Source organism: Polistes canadensis, unplaced genomic scaffold, assembly GCF_001313835.1.
Source record: "Polistes canadensis isolate GaletaPanama2010 unplaced genomic scaffold, ASM131383v1 scaffold_376, whole genome shotgun sequence".
In the NCBI taxonomy this organism is placed as follows: Eukaryota; Metazoa; Arthropoda; class Insecta; order Hymenoptera; family Vespidae; genus Polistes; species Polistes canadensis.
Genome location: NW_014569923.1, coordinates 1 through 14,629, shown reverse-complemented (window position 1 = coordinate 14,629; position 14,629 = coordinate 1). Strand labels below are relative to the sequence as shown.

Below are 14,629 nucleotides of genomic sequence, written 5' to 3'. Positions count from 1 at the left end.
TTTTTTTTCATTTTTTGTATTTTTTATTACTTGTACATATATTTTATACTTTCTTTTTATTTATATTTTCTTTCCTCTGTTTTATTTCTTGTTTTTTTTTTATCAATAAAAAAGAAACTACTCGACCAGAAATGAATTTAATTAACAATCGATACCAACTTCGTTGAAACCAATGATATGATGAATATTACTTTGACTTAACAATTACTACTGATCCATCTATAATACGTGATACATCAAATTTGAAGATCATGACCATGTTTATGCGTTATATCTATATATCTATATCTTTCATAACTCTATTATCTATTTCTGATAACATATGATTGTAAAATACCTAAAACACACGTACATATATATACACCTTGTTTTTCTAATCTTTCTAATCGCAATTCTTCAGTTTCATCGTCGGAATCCTACGGAAGGGGAAGGGGTGGGAAAAGAATAAAAAAAATTAATAAATAATTAAATAAATAAAAGAGAGAAGAGTTGATTCGATGCTAGTTTCGCTTTCAGTGGGCCATGACTCGTTGTATAAAATAAAATCTAAGGTGAGACGACAAATGATAGAATCGAGAAAAACGAAAAATCTTAGTTTCCTATTTATTCCCAATAATGAAGGAAAAAAATGAACTCTATCTTCCTGTACATTTAAACACAAATACACACACACACATATATATATACATATAAAGAAATTAAAAAATTAAATGAAATGAAAAGGCAAAAAAAGTAATAATAGAGACGAACAATGGAACGAGATAAAAGAGAATAAAATAATATTATGGGAAAAATTGTAGGGAAAGGGAAGAAAGAAAAAATATTGAACAACATTAAGAGAGAAAAAGAAATTAGAAGAGAAATCTCGGGGGTGGGATTGAAGGTTTATTTGGGGATCGTATATTTACGTGTAAATTAGGAGTAACCTTTTCGCACTTAAAAATAAATACATATTTTTGAAAGGAAGTGCAAATAATTTGTAGCCCTAAAGCGACAACAAACAAAACAGCGTGTATTAATTTTTTTCGTGTGAAACGAATCTTTTGCCATTACACATACATACAACACACGCACACACACATACACATCCACATATTCGTCGTACCAATCGCATTTATAATAGAAACAAATGTTATAAATCGTAGCAATGACAAAACGGAAATAAATAAAAAGAGAAAAAAAAAGAAAAAAAGAAATTTATATGAATGAAAAAGGTGGGGAAGGAAAGGTAGACGGTTAGAAGGAAGAATAAGTTGATAGAAGAAGAAGAGATACTTTGAAAGATAAGCAAAGTTTTCGAAAGATAGCTGCTGGTACTTAAACAAGAGAGAAAGAGAGATAATTAAACAAACAAATAAAAAATAATAAATTAAAATAAAATAAAATAAATATGAACCGCTTTACACAGAGAAGCCGTTAAACGATACCATTTAAGAGTTTTTGTAACGTATATTTGTTAAGAGACTACTATTTCGTCACTCACAAACACCCAAACAGTATTTGGATCGTTGTACGTCATTTTATTACCGAGTAAACAAACGGGCGATGTAGTGGGTAGTGGTGTGTAATAGCGTGAAAAATTTAAAAAAGAACAAAAAATAAGTAAAAATGACGACAAATAAAATTAGGTGGATGTATAAATGAAAAAGAAAGGAATAAGCAAATTAAAAATGAGGGGGAGAGAGAGAGAGAGAGAGAGAGAGAGAGAGAGAAAGAGAAAGAAAGAAGTAAAATAAAATTAAATAAAAGGGGGAATCGCAGTAATCCAAAAGACGGTCATGCACTGCAAACAAAAATATTAAAACGTACATTCATTAAGCTACGTATTGTCATTTAGCACAAATCTGTTAAAAAAGTAAATAAATTATTAGTAAGAGGTGCGAAGGGATTAAAAAGAAAAGGTACGTGTGCCGGCGAAAAAGTAAAACACAATTTGAGATAAGTGCGCTACAGATTTAAAAATACAAACAAAACCATTAAATAAATAAATAATAACAAAGAAAACCATATAGTACAGTCATGTGTGTGTGTCCGAAGCATATAATAAAATAGAAAAAAAGTTAACCCCGTATGCATACCTTTAATTAAGCGAATACTGTGAAAACACGGGTGTAAAGGGAACATTTTTGTTATAGGCACGCGCGTCATTATTATTATTATTATTATTATTATTATTATTATTATTATTATTATTATTATTATATTATTATTATTATTATATTATTATTATTATTATATATTATTATTATTATCATCATTATTATTATAATTATTTTAATTATTTCTACGTGTACGTATATATGTATATATATTGGAATATATATGTATGTATGCGTATATTTGTAACCATCTATATGTATATATATATTCCAATTAAACCACAAGATGATACGTTTTAAAGCAGTGTACAATTATGAAATGACATATGTATTTGCGATGAGGCAGGAGGGGAGTAAAATAATAATGGGCGTAACAGGCTACCTACCTACTACCCCACGTTTATTCGTGATAGATGTACGTAATCGATGTACGTATTTTCATATAGACATGTGCGTAATGAATAGATTCATATGTTCATATGTAAATATATACCCGATTGAGAAAATACGGAGTTATAAAATAATGAAATATTGCACAAATTGCTGCTTCTATGATATATCCGTTTTATTAAAGAGGACATCATTTAAAATAATGATTAAATATAGAAAATTATTTGAAAATTATTTGATCACGACTTCGGTAAACACATACACACGTACAGCGAGTATTATTAATCATATACCCGTTTGAAACTATGTATATATGTATATATATATATATGTATGTATATATGTATATATATATATATATACATCCGATGATGGTCCATTTCGAAATAGTTATATTCTCGAAAGAGAATATCAATTAATTAATTTTCTTAATTTATCCTTCGAAAAGAGAGTATTAAAAATAAAGAGAGAATGTTACGAAAGCACACAGTATATGCGCGCGCGCGCACACACCACACACACACACACATCATACATACACACACATCATACATACACACAACAGAGAATACACTCCATGGATGTGACTGTACAACGTGAAATAACGAAGAAACTTGACCGGCGGTACATACATATATCGAGGATCTGTTTTCAAACTTGAGTCTAGAAGGTTGCATATTGTACATAAACAAGACATATTTTCTATATAAGGGACGTCGCTCGGTAAAGCCGACGGCTCGAAAAATATTGCAATATTATGATAATTCTTTCAAGCGATAGGATAGCGTTTAATCGTTTTATGTAATGTAATGATAGAAGAGGGTCTGACAGAATAAAAATGGAAGTTCTGTATTTAAAAAACATCCTTTTCTGTGTTTGTTCATTTATATGTTCATGACGTTGTCTCCTTCGTAGAAAAACAAATTGACGAATTGTTTTTTATAAACCAAGGATATATAAATGCAACAGCTAAGTTTGTACGGTCGACTAAAATTCTATCGATAAAAAATAAATCGTCTAACAAGGGCTCCATCAAACCTTCGAAAAACCGTTTTTTTAAAACTCTACACAGTTGTAGGGATCTGTTAGAATTATACACTATACGAGTAATAAGACCCAATACTCAACCGTTTCCAATTCGTTTCCAATAAAACAAATTTCTGTTGTGTGCCTAATACGCGCCGGTGAGTTGAAAAGTTTTGAACTTAATGGTTTTCCACTCACTGTATTACGTTCAAAATTGTTCAACCCATCGGCGTGTATTATGCTTCAAATTTTTCGTTTTCTTGAAAACGATTGAGTATTGGGTCTTACTACTTGCACATTGCATAATCCACAGTGCATCCTAATGGATTTCAACAACTGTGTGGAGTTTTAAACAAATCAACGTTGACAAGGTTGTATGGAGCCCTAGTAACAAATTTATCTAATTAATATAGGCACCTATATGTATTATTATCCTTAAGAAGTAAATTATCTTTTGGATCTTAAACTATCGATTGTTATTTATAAAAATTTGTCTCACATAAGAAAGAAAGGAAGCTTTTTTAATGAGTTTCAACAGGTGAATGATCATAAAGTTATTAGTAATACAAAAGCATATTATATTTTACAAACAAGATAAATAGTTATTTTAGTGCAATTGTATTGTATATACATTTAAGTACTTTTTTCACCATCTATCATTTCATCTTGATCTTGATTTTGTTTTTCTATTTCCTGTAAAAAAAAAAGAGAGAAAAGAAGAAATGAAAATTATGTTTAATCAAACACAAGAAACAACTACAATATCAAATGATATAAATATACATTATTGAATAATTTATATCCTTAAGCCTTTGACTACAGTGCATTTAGAATCAAAACGTGACAATAATGCTTTATCCGCTATAGGCAACTAATTCACATCAGACACTTATAGACACTATTGACAGTTAAATTATATATAATATAGTTCTATAATTAATTATATTAATTATTTATATTATTAATTAATTATATTCCATAAATTATTATAGAACTATACAAATGTTATTTACCTTTTGAATAGCACTTGTTAAATTAAACTCATTATTAAATGTTTGGAAATATTCATTGATTTCTTGCGGAGCGCAAAAATGTTTCGTGTGTGTCGGTTGAATACCAATGTCTTGAGCAATGAATCTAAATTCAGGTTTATCGCTAATACAATTTTCTAATTCTTCATAAGTGAAAAGAGTTCCTTTTGTAGTAAATTCATTAACAGGACCAAAATCTACTATTCTTATATTCTTATTCTCACTGCGTATGACATCAAATGAATCTGTGTGTGTGAATAATTTTATAGAAAATTACTTAAAAAAAGGAAAAAGAAAAAAAGAACAAATGCATTATATAAAATCTAAATGATTATAAAATATATGTACATCACTTATGCATGTCAGAAAAAGAAACATATATTAATAGGCGCATTAACTCACAGCTAATCAATGAAAAATTTCCTTTAATCTTTTCTGTGAATAACTTTTCAATATCAGCTTTTATATTGTACTTTTCTGACTCATTATAGGTATAATATTGCGACATATCTCTCTGGCTAATTCCTGTGAGTATTAAAACTAGTTATATATTTAAATAGTGCTCAAAAACAATGAAACAAGCACATAACTTAAGCAATAATATTTACCAACAAGTTCATCATCTATGACGAAACATCGATATTCTGCGCAAGGATTTATATCCCGCCATTGTTTCAATACCAAGCATGGTCTAGGATAATCTTCTCTATCTGACCAACGTTTAAGAACGCTTAAATCATTTGCTATTCTGTCTGAACTCTTCAGTAGTAAATATACTTCTTCTAAAGTCCTACACTGTAGACTCTTTGTTGGTGCTACCCATGTTGCATCCTTAGAAAAATTATATGATACAACTTAAAGAATGAATTTGCATATTATCTATATTGAAAAACAATATAATAGTGAAATGTAATAAAAATTAATAATACGATATTCTTCTTACTAAAGGTGAGCTCCAGTTACTTTTAATAAATATAGACCCATATTCATTAATTACATCTTGTATGCTTTTGCTAAATTTTGGAAAGGATGGCTGATACTCCGAATCCTATAAATGACAATCTAAATATTTATTATACTTAGAAAAAAAATTAAATAACAAGAAAATATATAAATACCTTATCATTTTGTAAAGAAGAATCATTCCATTCATTATCGGACGAGCTATGTTTTATAGCTTCCAAAGGTAATAAAAATATGTCGTACTGTAAGTATTTCAAAACATCATCAGGAATTGGTATAACAGTAGCTACTAATGAGCAATTTTTAAATTGCTTATACCAGGAGCAGAATGAGAATTCTGGTTGAAAATTATTAATCATATTTTATAATAACAAAGAATTGTCAAACTATAAAATTAATCGCGGTCAATTATTAATAAAATACACAATATTTATTATACTATAATATTAATTAAAGAATAAATTGAATTTTTAATTAGATTGTTTTCATCAAGTTGTCTTTATAACCTTAATACGTAGCACAATGCGAAATAAACATGACGTTAATCGTAAATATTAAAGTGCCAACATAACATGTAAAAATACAATAAAAGGACTGTTTCGTTGATTATTAATCAATTACTTCCAAGTTAAAAATATTAGAAGTAATTTCAATCTTGTTAAGTTTCTTATCATTATTTGCTAGAAATTGAGATGTTTTAAAAAACTAGATATTATGTTGAACAACAAATTATTAAGACTATTTTTAAGTTTTCGTTCGAAGCGTACGTAACTACAGCGAACAATTCGGACAAAATATGTGAACTATGCAACGAAGAATAATGCTCTTTTGAACCATGTACTTATCGTCGATACGACGTATAAGTTTACGTGCTTTATATCCCTCTAACAAGTCTCCTTTTTTATCTACCCAGTTTCATTTTTGTTACTACCGGGACCACCAGTAGGCGATAGTGGGTAGTTACCGCGATAACGATACAAAAAATACTATCAAAGAATATAAATAATATTGTATATTTTTGATTTTTAGTGGATAAGATATAAGTGCCTTCAGAAATGCATTTATACGTATATTTTAAAATGAAGCAATTTAAGACACTCAAATAAAAAAGAATCCAGAAGATTTGATGATAAATCCAATGATGATCGTCTGTAAAAAAAAGAAAAATATATTAATCATACAATCAAGTGATACAATAGCCTGACATATAAATCGTCCAATTCGCTGATGCACTTTTTGCAAATTTCTACTTATTTACCGTGGCAATAAAATTAAATTTAAACACGTGATTTTACATTTACATAAAATAAAAATAAAGAAATAGGAAAAGTAAAAATACTAAGTTACTGAAAAAAATAATATCTATTAATTATTGTGAAATACTTTTAAATTGCATTATATAGAAAGAAAAATTGTAAATTTAATAAAATACGATTACAATAGGTTTTCTTGTCTCATCGGTATAAACGAAAATAAGAAACTCATCTATAGTTGATATTACTTAAGAAAAACGTGAAGGCACACACATGCTTATCCACTAAACATATTTGATAGTATTTTTTGTACCGTTATCGCGGTAACTACCCACTATCGCCCACTGGTGGTCCCGGTAGTAACAAAAATGAAACTGAGTAGATAAAAAAGGAGACTTGTGAGCTTCTATGTATTTCTTTATTCTTTGATAATAATAAGAACACATTTGAAAAACAAAAAGAATCTCAATCGTAAAACTATAATATATTTTGAAAAAAAAGGATTAACTATCCATTATGACTACCTACACTTCTTCCCTAAAATCTTCGGAAGAACTCGGGCTATTTCGTAATTGTTCGTAATAATTACCTGAAACAAATACAAGCATCTTATGGTTTATCGGAAAACTATATAGTTATTTATTTTGCATTAGAAATTTATTGTTAAAAAATAAGTCTCTAGACTAGAATAAATGAAATTATTGTTTTCCGTTAATAATGGTATTATTTTTATAAAATAATATAAAATAAAATAAAATAAAATGGGTAAATTCAAATGAAATATATTAGGTGAAGGTAATCTCAGTTGGTAGCCAATGCTTCTAGTGTGAAACTCTTTTATTACATTTTATAATATAAAAATTAGTAGTTTTAATTTATTACTTTTTGCAATTGGATTTTGTTTTAATTATAGTTTTTGACCGTTAATACAAAATGGACCAAGATGTTATAAGATTGATATATTTTATAATTTTTACTACATTTTTAAACAATTTAGGATTATGTTTACAACATTCTAAATATACCAAATGTAAGTTATTATATATAGTGATAAATTTAACCTAGTAAAATTAATTATATACTTCGACATTTATAGATGATATAAAAAATGAGAAAGATTGTCATATTGGATCAAATAAACATAATAAAGATTTAGCAGTCTTAATTAATATTACATTTGATCATCAATCAAATGCTGATACATATTGTAAATTTGTTATTAAAACTAACAAAGAAGATGGTTTGTTTGGTGTGATACAAAAAATGACATTCAGGCGTAATAAGACACAGTGTTTAGATTACGTACAGGTGAACAAATATGTACAAAAAATTCATCCGATTGATTCGTTAGTTTAAATATATATTTTTGTATATATTTCTAGTTCAAAAGGAGCGACTTGCAAAAGACACCAAAATTTTGTGGAAATTATGATCGCAGCACAACTAAATATTATCCAGTCCCTGAACAAGAAAATAGTACTTATGAATTTGCATCATTTTTTTCTGGAAGCACTTATGCAGAATTTGATACTAAAGGCATGTTAGAAACTACGGTATTTATTTCCAAAGAGAAACACTCGCTTACAGAAGAAATTCTTTCTCTCACCCTTGTTTATACGCCATATAAAAGTAAGTTTTAAATATATCAGATGCATTAAGTATGACAATATACTGTTAGAGTATACGAATAAATTAAATATATATTTTTTCACAATTTCATTTATAGGATGCAAGGAAAATTTAAATACTAATTATACAAAAATAAAGTTTGAATCATGTATTTTGCATAATTACTTTTGCGATGGATATCAAAATTGCGTACCAAATATTTGTCAAGACGAAGTCAATTGTACAACTAGTACTGATGTCTTCACCCACAGCACTGGAACAAAAATAACAATGGGTGCTGTGACGACACTAGTTGTATGTACAATTATTTTTGGTGTGTGCGTATGGGCATGTAAAAAAAAAGATATGATCTTTTGGTCTTTGGATTGTTCTGGTCCAAGTGCACGCTCATCGGATAGATTAGCGAGATCAGGTGTACAAGAGTCTGAAAGTACTAGTAACCGTCAAGTTCCAACAGCTCCAATGTTAGAAGTTGTTGTACCACCTCCTGTCATAGATAAAGATCTTCCACCTAGCTATGATTCCTTATTTCCAGAACAGAATAATTCTACTGTGCAGCAAGTGTAAGTTATTGATGATAATCCTTTTTTGTATCAAATTTTTACAGTCTATTACCTAATGTTTTAATTAGGTGATGCTGTTTTTTTTAACTATGTATATTTACAAGTATATAGGGAAATAAAACCAGGAATAAGTCTTGTAGAATCAAAGGTTAAGTCTTAGGATTAAAATTAGTCATAAATAATGGAGTACAAATCTCTGCCTAATTCGGTTCATTTTTTTTTCTATATGAGTATCAAAGTTCATAACTTTATAATGCATTTTTTTTTTTATAACAATCAACTTTTACAACATATTTCTGATATAGTGTATACACATGATTGTATTCATAACTTTTATTTTTTATTAAGTAACAAGTATGCTTTGTATTTTATTAAGAAGGTGCATTTTTTAAACAGTTTCAATTATAGTGATTAATAAGATAGTTAATATGAAAATCAGTTTTATACTTTATATTTTGATAAGTTATAGAATTCATAAAATATAATAAAGTATTATTTCTTTTAAACAATTTTGTATAAAAATCTTGAAACATATAATCTTTAGATATGATAAAACTTACATTAATTTAAATAACTTAAGAAAAAACATTTATATTGACATCTGTAATATATAAATAATTCTAAGATATTTTTTTACTTTTGAGCGAGCCATGACATTTGTCTCAATATTGTATTAATTATTATATCAGTATTTAATACAAATATTACACCATAAATACAGTTTATTTCAATGTTATCGTATTATTTTACAATTATTTATTTTGCGATCAACGATTAATAAAAGTATTGATAGAATAAGCGTTACAAAAATATAATCTGTATCGGTAATATAGGCCTTAATATGCAAACGTGTATATGCGTATGCGTGTAAACAATTTGCAATGTATTTGTATAATGAAATTTTGTAAATATATATCCTTATATATAAGGTAGAATGACAGAAGTACTGAACATTTAGAGAAACAATTTACAATATTATGTTTTACGTATTTTGTTTATTATCAGAAAAATAATTAATAAAAGTTCTTCTTGTACAAAAATGTTTGTTATTATATATTATTATAGATTATCTTTTCTTTTTCTTCTTTTCTATCATTTCAATGATGCCAGTAAGACAGAATTATCTTCTTTATCAATACTATTGTGTTCCATTAACCATAAACAAAGATTAATAAGAGAATCCATCTCAGCAGTACCTGATCCCAACTGATGATTGTCCTCATATACAAGCATTCTGATAATTTCAAAACATAAATTATATCCAATATATTCTATAGGCTTAGCAAAAAAATGTATATTTTCAAGTCACTGTTCTGACATGAGATCCGAAACTTTCCATGAATATCTATATATATTATTATAGCAGAGTCCTGATATATGATAATTTGACTATTTGACTTAATTATATTTACTTACTTTGTTTTGACTTTATTAGCTTTAAGATGATTATACCACAGTTTTCCTTGCGAAGATGGAACTCTTAGATCATTTGTGCCAATACATATAAGAGTAGGAGCCTTAACTCTATCGACAAGAATAATAGGTGAAGAATTATACATTTTTACAAACATTTCCACGACTCCTACAGTTGACGGTACAACTGGACCATACATATTTATCACAGCTTTGCACCTAAATAAAGATTTTTATAGTATGAAAATAATAAAATATATATATATGTATATATTTACATATATATGTATATATATACATATATATGCAACGCCATATTAAATATTACGTTCAATAATACTGCATTTCAGTCTACCATTAATTATATATTATGGACTTTATAATATTTTAGTTAACAATTAAGCTTACACATTATGCTGATATGCAAGTATCTCTTCCACAGTTAAAGTATTGCGACTGAAATACAAATTGGACGATTAACAATAAATAATATTGATAATGGAATAATATTTTTACCAGTCTGGGATATCCGAAATAGTGTACATAGCAGCAATGTCAACTACTGGATTTCTAGCAACTGCGACTTTATATAGCTCCTGAAATATGTGTGTGTGTCTTTATAATAATTATTATATTATATATATTAAATATTATTTAAGAAAGGATTTTCGTCTAGAGACTTGACTTTTAGGCTATTTTCGTAAAAATTGTAAAACTGCTTATCAAGGTTTCTCCTATATATTAATACAAACAAGTTACTTTCATCATTTTTTTCATTGAAATATCTCAATAAAAAAGTCGTATATAACACAGTTTGCGTGAGACTTAAAAAAAAGGCATTGAACAATGTCAATTCTGAACATCTTGACGAAAATCCCCCTTCCCCCCATTAATCTATGAACATAATATTATATCATTATATTACATATTTTACTGTTATAAATGTTTAATAATTTTGTTTCTTACTGGATATTGAGCAGTTAAATGTGCTACTAAAAATCCACCATGAGAACCACCACAAACACCCACATGTGAAGGACTGAGCCATGGGTACTTATTTAAAGCTTCTTTAGTGGCAGTAACACAATCTTTTACATCTACATCGCCAACTTTTCCTTGAAGAAATTCTACATTTTTCGCACCCATTCCAGTAGAGCCACGAAAATTAACTTGTAACACTGCCATACCTTAATTTTGTATGTGATATTAATATAAAATACTAAAAAAGAAGGTAAATATAAAAGGAAAGCATGGTGCTTACCCATGAGTGCAAGCAAAGAATAATCAAAGGAGAAAGCATTAACAAAATTAGAATGTGGACCTCCATGTGGTACTACTATTAACGGTATTGATTTATCTTTTCCACCTTTTGGCCCAAAATACGTAAAATTAAATGTTGCTGTAAAAATATTTTTAAAGATTTTATAATTTAAGGGAGAAACTAATAATACATACTTAAATATAATTATGTAAATCATATACTTGCTTGTATGTACAATTATAATACTTACTAATATCATCATCATTATCATACTCATAAATTGTATGTTCATACATAAGTGATTCGAAGCCATCGATCTTTTGCGAATCAGTGATATTGACTCTAGTAATATTTCCATTCTTCAACTGTGTGGGATCAAGACGTCCTACATAAAGCGTCGATGGTTTTAAAAGAGACGTTTGTACAAATGCGATTATATCATCTTTTACATCTAAGATGGTGAGAGAACTTTCGTCATTTTGTATCTCAATCATATTTTTATTTTCTGTACAAAACATATCTAATTAGTGTTATCAAACGAGTAAATACATTCTCTTAGGATATACAGGGTGTTTCAAAATTTAAGTATAACTTCAAGGGTGGTTTTATTGTGCTAAAATAAGAAATAAATTCATATCCTCGATATCACAATTTGTGTTCGAATTACAACAATTTTTGTATTATACATGTTGTTACATGAATTTTATAGAAACTATTCAAAGTGGCTACTTTTAGCTTCAATGGAAACTTCCAAACATCTTATCATATATCTTTTTACTCGTTTAAAAATTTCACGTGTTGTTTAAATTTGCTGAAGATTGTTATGAATACGGTGACGCACATGAGATAAAAAGCTTACTTGTATAAAGAGTCGAAGCAAACAGTTAGTAAAGTTATATGAATTATTAGAAAATAAAAACAGCTATAATTCGGAAATAATATCAGGCATATAATTATACAAATTTTTGTAGTTATTTTAGAAAGCGTACTAAAAACACTCCTGAAGTTATGCCCATATATATTGAAACATGTATATTAATAAATATGGTATCTCTTACCCATATCAATTACATAAGATCGTATATTTGTTCGCTGAGCAGTACTGTAAAATAAATATCGACCATCTTTGCTCCAACAACGTTGTGGTAATCGACCATATATCCCATAAAATAATTTTTCATTGTGAATAGTTTTACCAGAGTCAATAATATCAGTAATTATAATAGGCTTAAATAAAAAAGAAAAAATACATTTTATAAAAAAAGCATGTCTATGTTTTATAAAAAAATAAAAGATATGACTTACTTCCTTTTGAGTACATTCAAGATCGAGATACATAAGCCTATGAGCATTATGATGCGGTCCACTAGCACTTCTTTCTAACCAGACAAGATATTTTCCATCTGGACTAACTTTAGGTACTCGTACTGCACACCCATCTTTAGATAATAGACCTGAATAATTCAATATACTTAAATGTCTTTTACATAATTATAATTATTTTGAAGATTGTGAAAACATAGAATTCTTACGAAATTCCACGTTATTCAAAGAAAAAATCCAGGATTTTCTATTCGTGCACGCAACAAGCCCTAAATGTCTTGGTTCGTGTGTCCAAACAACACCGATTATACTTTCAGAATCTTTCATCCACAGCAATTGTCCTGGAGAATATTGATCTGGTATTTCTGATAGTGTTGTTATTGAGTCTGTCTTTATATCAAGTACTACAGCAACAGGATAGTGTTTGTTTACTAGTTGTTCTCCCCAATCAGGTTTATAAATATACTCATTACCCTAACAAAATGATGTTGTTGAAAATAATATCAATAGTTTGGAAATAATTCGAAATACATTGACGTGTCTTACAGGTATTATTTCTTCTTTCTCCTTTTTTTCTTTATTTTTCTTATCCAAAGACTTTTGTTTATAAAATGCTTCAGATTTTGGTAACTTTTTCTCTGCAATGTATAATAATTTTGTTCTGTCCGGAGACCACTCGAAAGTACTAAATTCATCTGTAATAATTATACAACAAATGATAAACCAAAAGTTTTTACAGTAAAGATTAAAATTCTAACAAAAACTTAAAAATATTTTCTCTTACTCTCTACATAAATATCACCGTGCACATCTAACGCTGCTAAATCATAGTTTTTAATCATATTTTGTTTGTTCCAAATTTCAATATACTGTTTTGTTTTATTATCAACGGTACTACTTCGTAATATAGCTTTAAATAGTCCATCTTCTGAAATAGCTGACAAAAGTCTTTAAAGAAACAACAAAAATTACTTTATTATAACTTTGTTATAGTGTAAAAAAACAATTCTACTATTAATTACTTAGTAAATTAATAAGTAAATATTATAGTAAAGATATGATACGTACTCTTGTGTAATATCAATTGGAAAACTTTCCACTGCAGGTTGAAAATCTTTATTTAGAAAATGATTTTGTATAAAACGTTGATTAGTTTGTTTTTCTAGATTCTTTTGATTCCATACACTTTGTACAAATATATTTTTACTTGTAACATTAATAATTTTAGCTGAATTCAGAGTAGTATTTTTTGATAATAATTTGTAAGTATTTACAACCTTTTCTAACTGTAAAATTTAAATACATTCATTTGAGTAGATATACAAAGGATGCGAAAAAATAAACAAAAGAGTTAAATTATTTAAATAAATTACTATAGTGTAATATATATTTCACAATCAAGGAATAATTCAAATTAAAGTAACATTTGAAAAAGAAAAATTCTTACTCGATTAGACACTGCCATTGTATCTTCGTTGACTTGGAGATGAATAACTATTAAGAACAGGTTAAAAACATTATTTTAAACAGATAGATAAACAATAGTTATAAATAACATTCACGATAACAAAAAGATAAAGTCACCGCAACAATTTATGGTATGTATTTAAAGCAGGCAGATAGATAGATAGATATATATATATATATATATATAGAGAGAGAGAGAGAGAGAGAGAGA

At 27.7% G+C, this 14,629-nt stretch overlaps 3 protein-coding genes across 5 annotated transcripts; 1 reads left to right on the top strand and 2 right to left on the bottom strand.

The window, feature by feature from the left end:
* Nucleotides 1-3,280: 3,280 nt before the first annotated feature.
* On the bottom strand, nucleotides 3,281-6,337 carry LOC106792098 (cell division cycle protein 123 homolog). 2 transcript variants are annotated; one of them, XM_014758247.1, is made up of 6 exons: nucleotides 5,665-6,337; nucleotides 5,490-5,594; nucleotides 5,155-5,377; nucleotides 4,949-5,086; nucleotides 4,529-4,791; nucleotides 3,281-4,208 (listed from the first exon to the last, which is right to left on the bottom strand). In XM_014758247.1, exons 1-6 carry the CDS (start codon nucleotides 5,866-5,868, stop codon nucleotides 4,149-4,151), a joined length of 993 nt encoding a protein of 330 aa, XP_014613733.1. In that variant the 5' UTR covers nucleotides 5,869-6,337; the 3' UTR covers nucleotides 3,281-4,148. The 2 variants fall into 2 exon arrangements, with proteins under 2 accessions (XP_014613733.1, XP_014613734.1); XM_014758248.1 differs by having other exon boundaries at nucleotides 3,288-4,208; nucleotides 4,949-5,071.
* Nucleotides 6,338-7,520: 1,183 nt separating this feature from the next.
* Nucleotides 7,521-9,879, top strand: LOC106792096. The gene is made up of 4 exons (XM_014758246.1): nucleotides 7,521-7,792; nucleotides 7,859-8,070; nucleotides 8,145-8,391; nucleotides 8,489-9,879. Exons 1-4 carry the CDS (start codon nucleotides 7,696-7,698, stop codon nucleotides 8,956-8,958), a joined length of 1,026 nt encoding a protein of 341 aa, XP_014613732.1. The 5' UTR covers nucleotides 7,521-7,695; the 3' UTR covers nucleotides 8,959-9,879.
* Nucleotides 9,667-14,556, bottom strand: LOC106792095 (acylamino-acid-releasing enzyme-like). 2 transcript variants are annotated; one of them, XM_014758244.1, is made up of 14 exons: nucleotides 14,399-14,556; nucleotides 14,020-14,237; nucleotides 13,736-13,899; nucleotides 13,498-13,646; nucleotides 13,161-13,425; nucleotides 12,934-13,082; nucleotides 12,687-12,855; nucleotides 11,879-12,133; nucleotides 11,629-11,766; nucleotides 11,334-11,554; nucleotides 10,884-10,963; nucleotides 10,776-10,823; nucleotides 10,371-10,586; nucleotides 9,667-10,188 (listed from the first exon to the last, which is right to left on the bottom strand). In XM_014758244.1, exons 1-14 carry the CDS (start codon nucleotides 14,414-14,416, stop codon nucleotides 10,047-10,049), a joined length of 2,232 nt encoding a protein of 743 aa, XP_014613730.1. In that variant the 5' UTR covers nucleotides 14,417-14,556; the 3' UTR covers nucleotides 9,667-10,046. The 2 variants fall into 2 exon arrangements, with proteins under 2 accessions (XP_014613730.1, XP_014613731.1); XM_014758245.1 differs by lacking the exon at nucleotides 10,776-10,823 and having other exon boundaries at nucleotides 14,399-14,553.
* Between the last annotated feature and the right edge of the window lie 73 nt (nucleotides 14,557-14,629).

What these genes read in the sequence shown, in the direction of transcription:
- LOC106792098 (XM_014758247.1), bottom strand. Translation starts at nt 5,868, where the DNA reads ATGATTAATAATTTTCAACCAGAATTCTCATTCTGCTCCTGGTATAAG. An exon ending in AAATTTTTCATTGATTAGCT is followed by an intron (nt 4,792 to 4,948) that starts GTGAGTTAATGC and finishes TCACACACACAG; the next exon opens with ATTCATTTGATGTCATACGC. An exon ending in TAACAAGTGCTATTCAAAAG is followed by an intron (nt 4,209 to 4,528) that starts GTAAATAACATT and finishes TTTTTTTTACAG; the next exon opens with GAAATAGAAAAACAAAATCA.
- LOC106792096 (XM_014758246.1), top strand. Translation starts at nt 7,696, where the DNA reads ATGGACCAAGATGTTATAAGATTGATATATTTTATAATTTTTACTACA. An exon ending in ACATTCTAAATATACCAAAT is followed by an intron (nt 7,793 to 7,858) that starts GTAAGTTATTAT and finishes CGACATTTATAG; the next exon opens with ATGATATAAAAAATGAGAAA. An exon ending in TGTTTATACGCCATATAAAA is followed by an intron (nt 8,392 to 8,488) that starts GTAAGTTTTAAA and finishes TTTCATTTATAG; the next exon opens with GATGCAAGGAAAATTTAAAT.
- LOC106792095 (XM_014758244.1), bottom strand. An exon ending in TTTGAATAACGTGGAATTTC is followed by an intron (nt 13,083 to 13,160) that starts GTAAGAATTCTA and finishes TGAATTATTCAG; the next exon opens with GTCTATTATCTAAAGATGGG. An exon ending in GCTAATAAAGTCAAAACAAA is followed by an intron (nt 10,189 to 10,370) that starts GTAAGTAAATAT and finishes TGAAATTATCAG; the next exon opens with AATGCTTGTATATGAGGACA.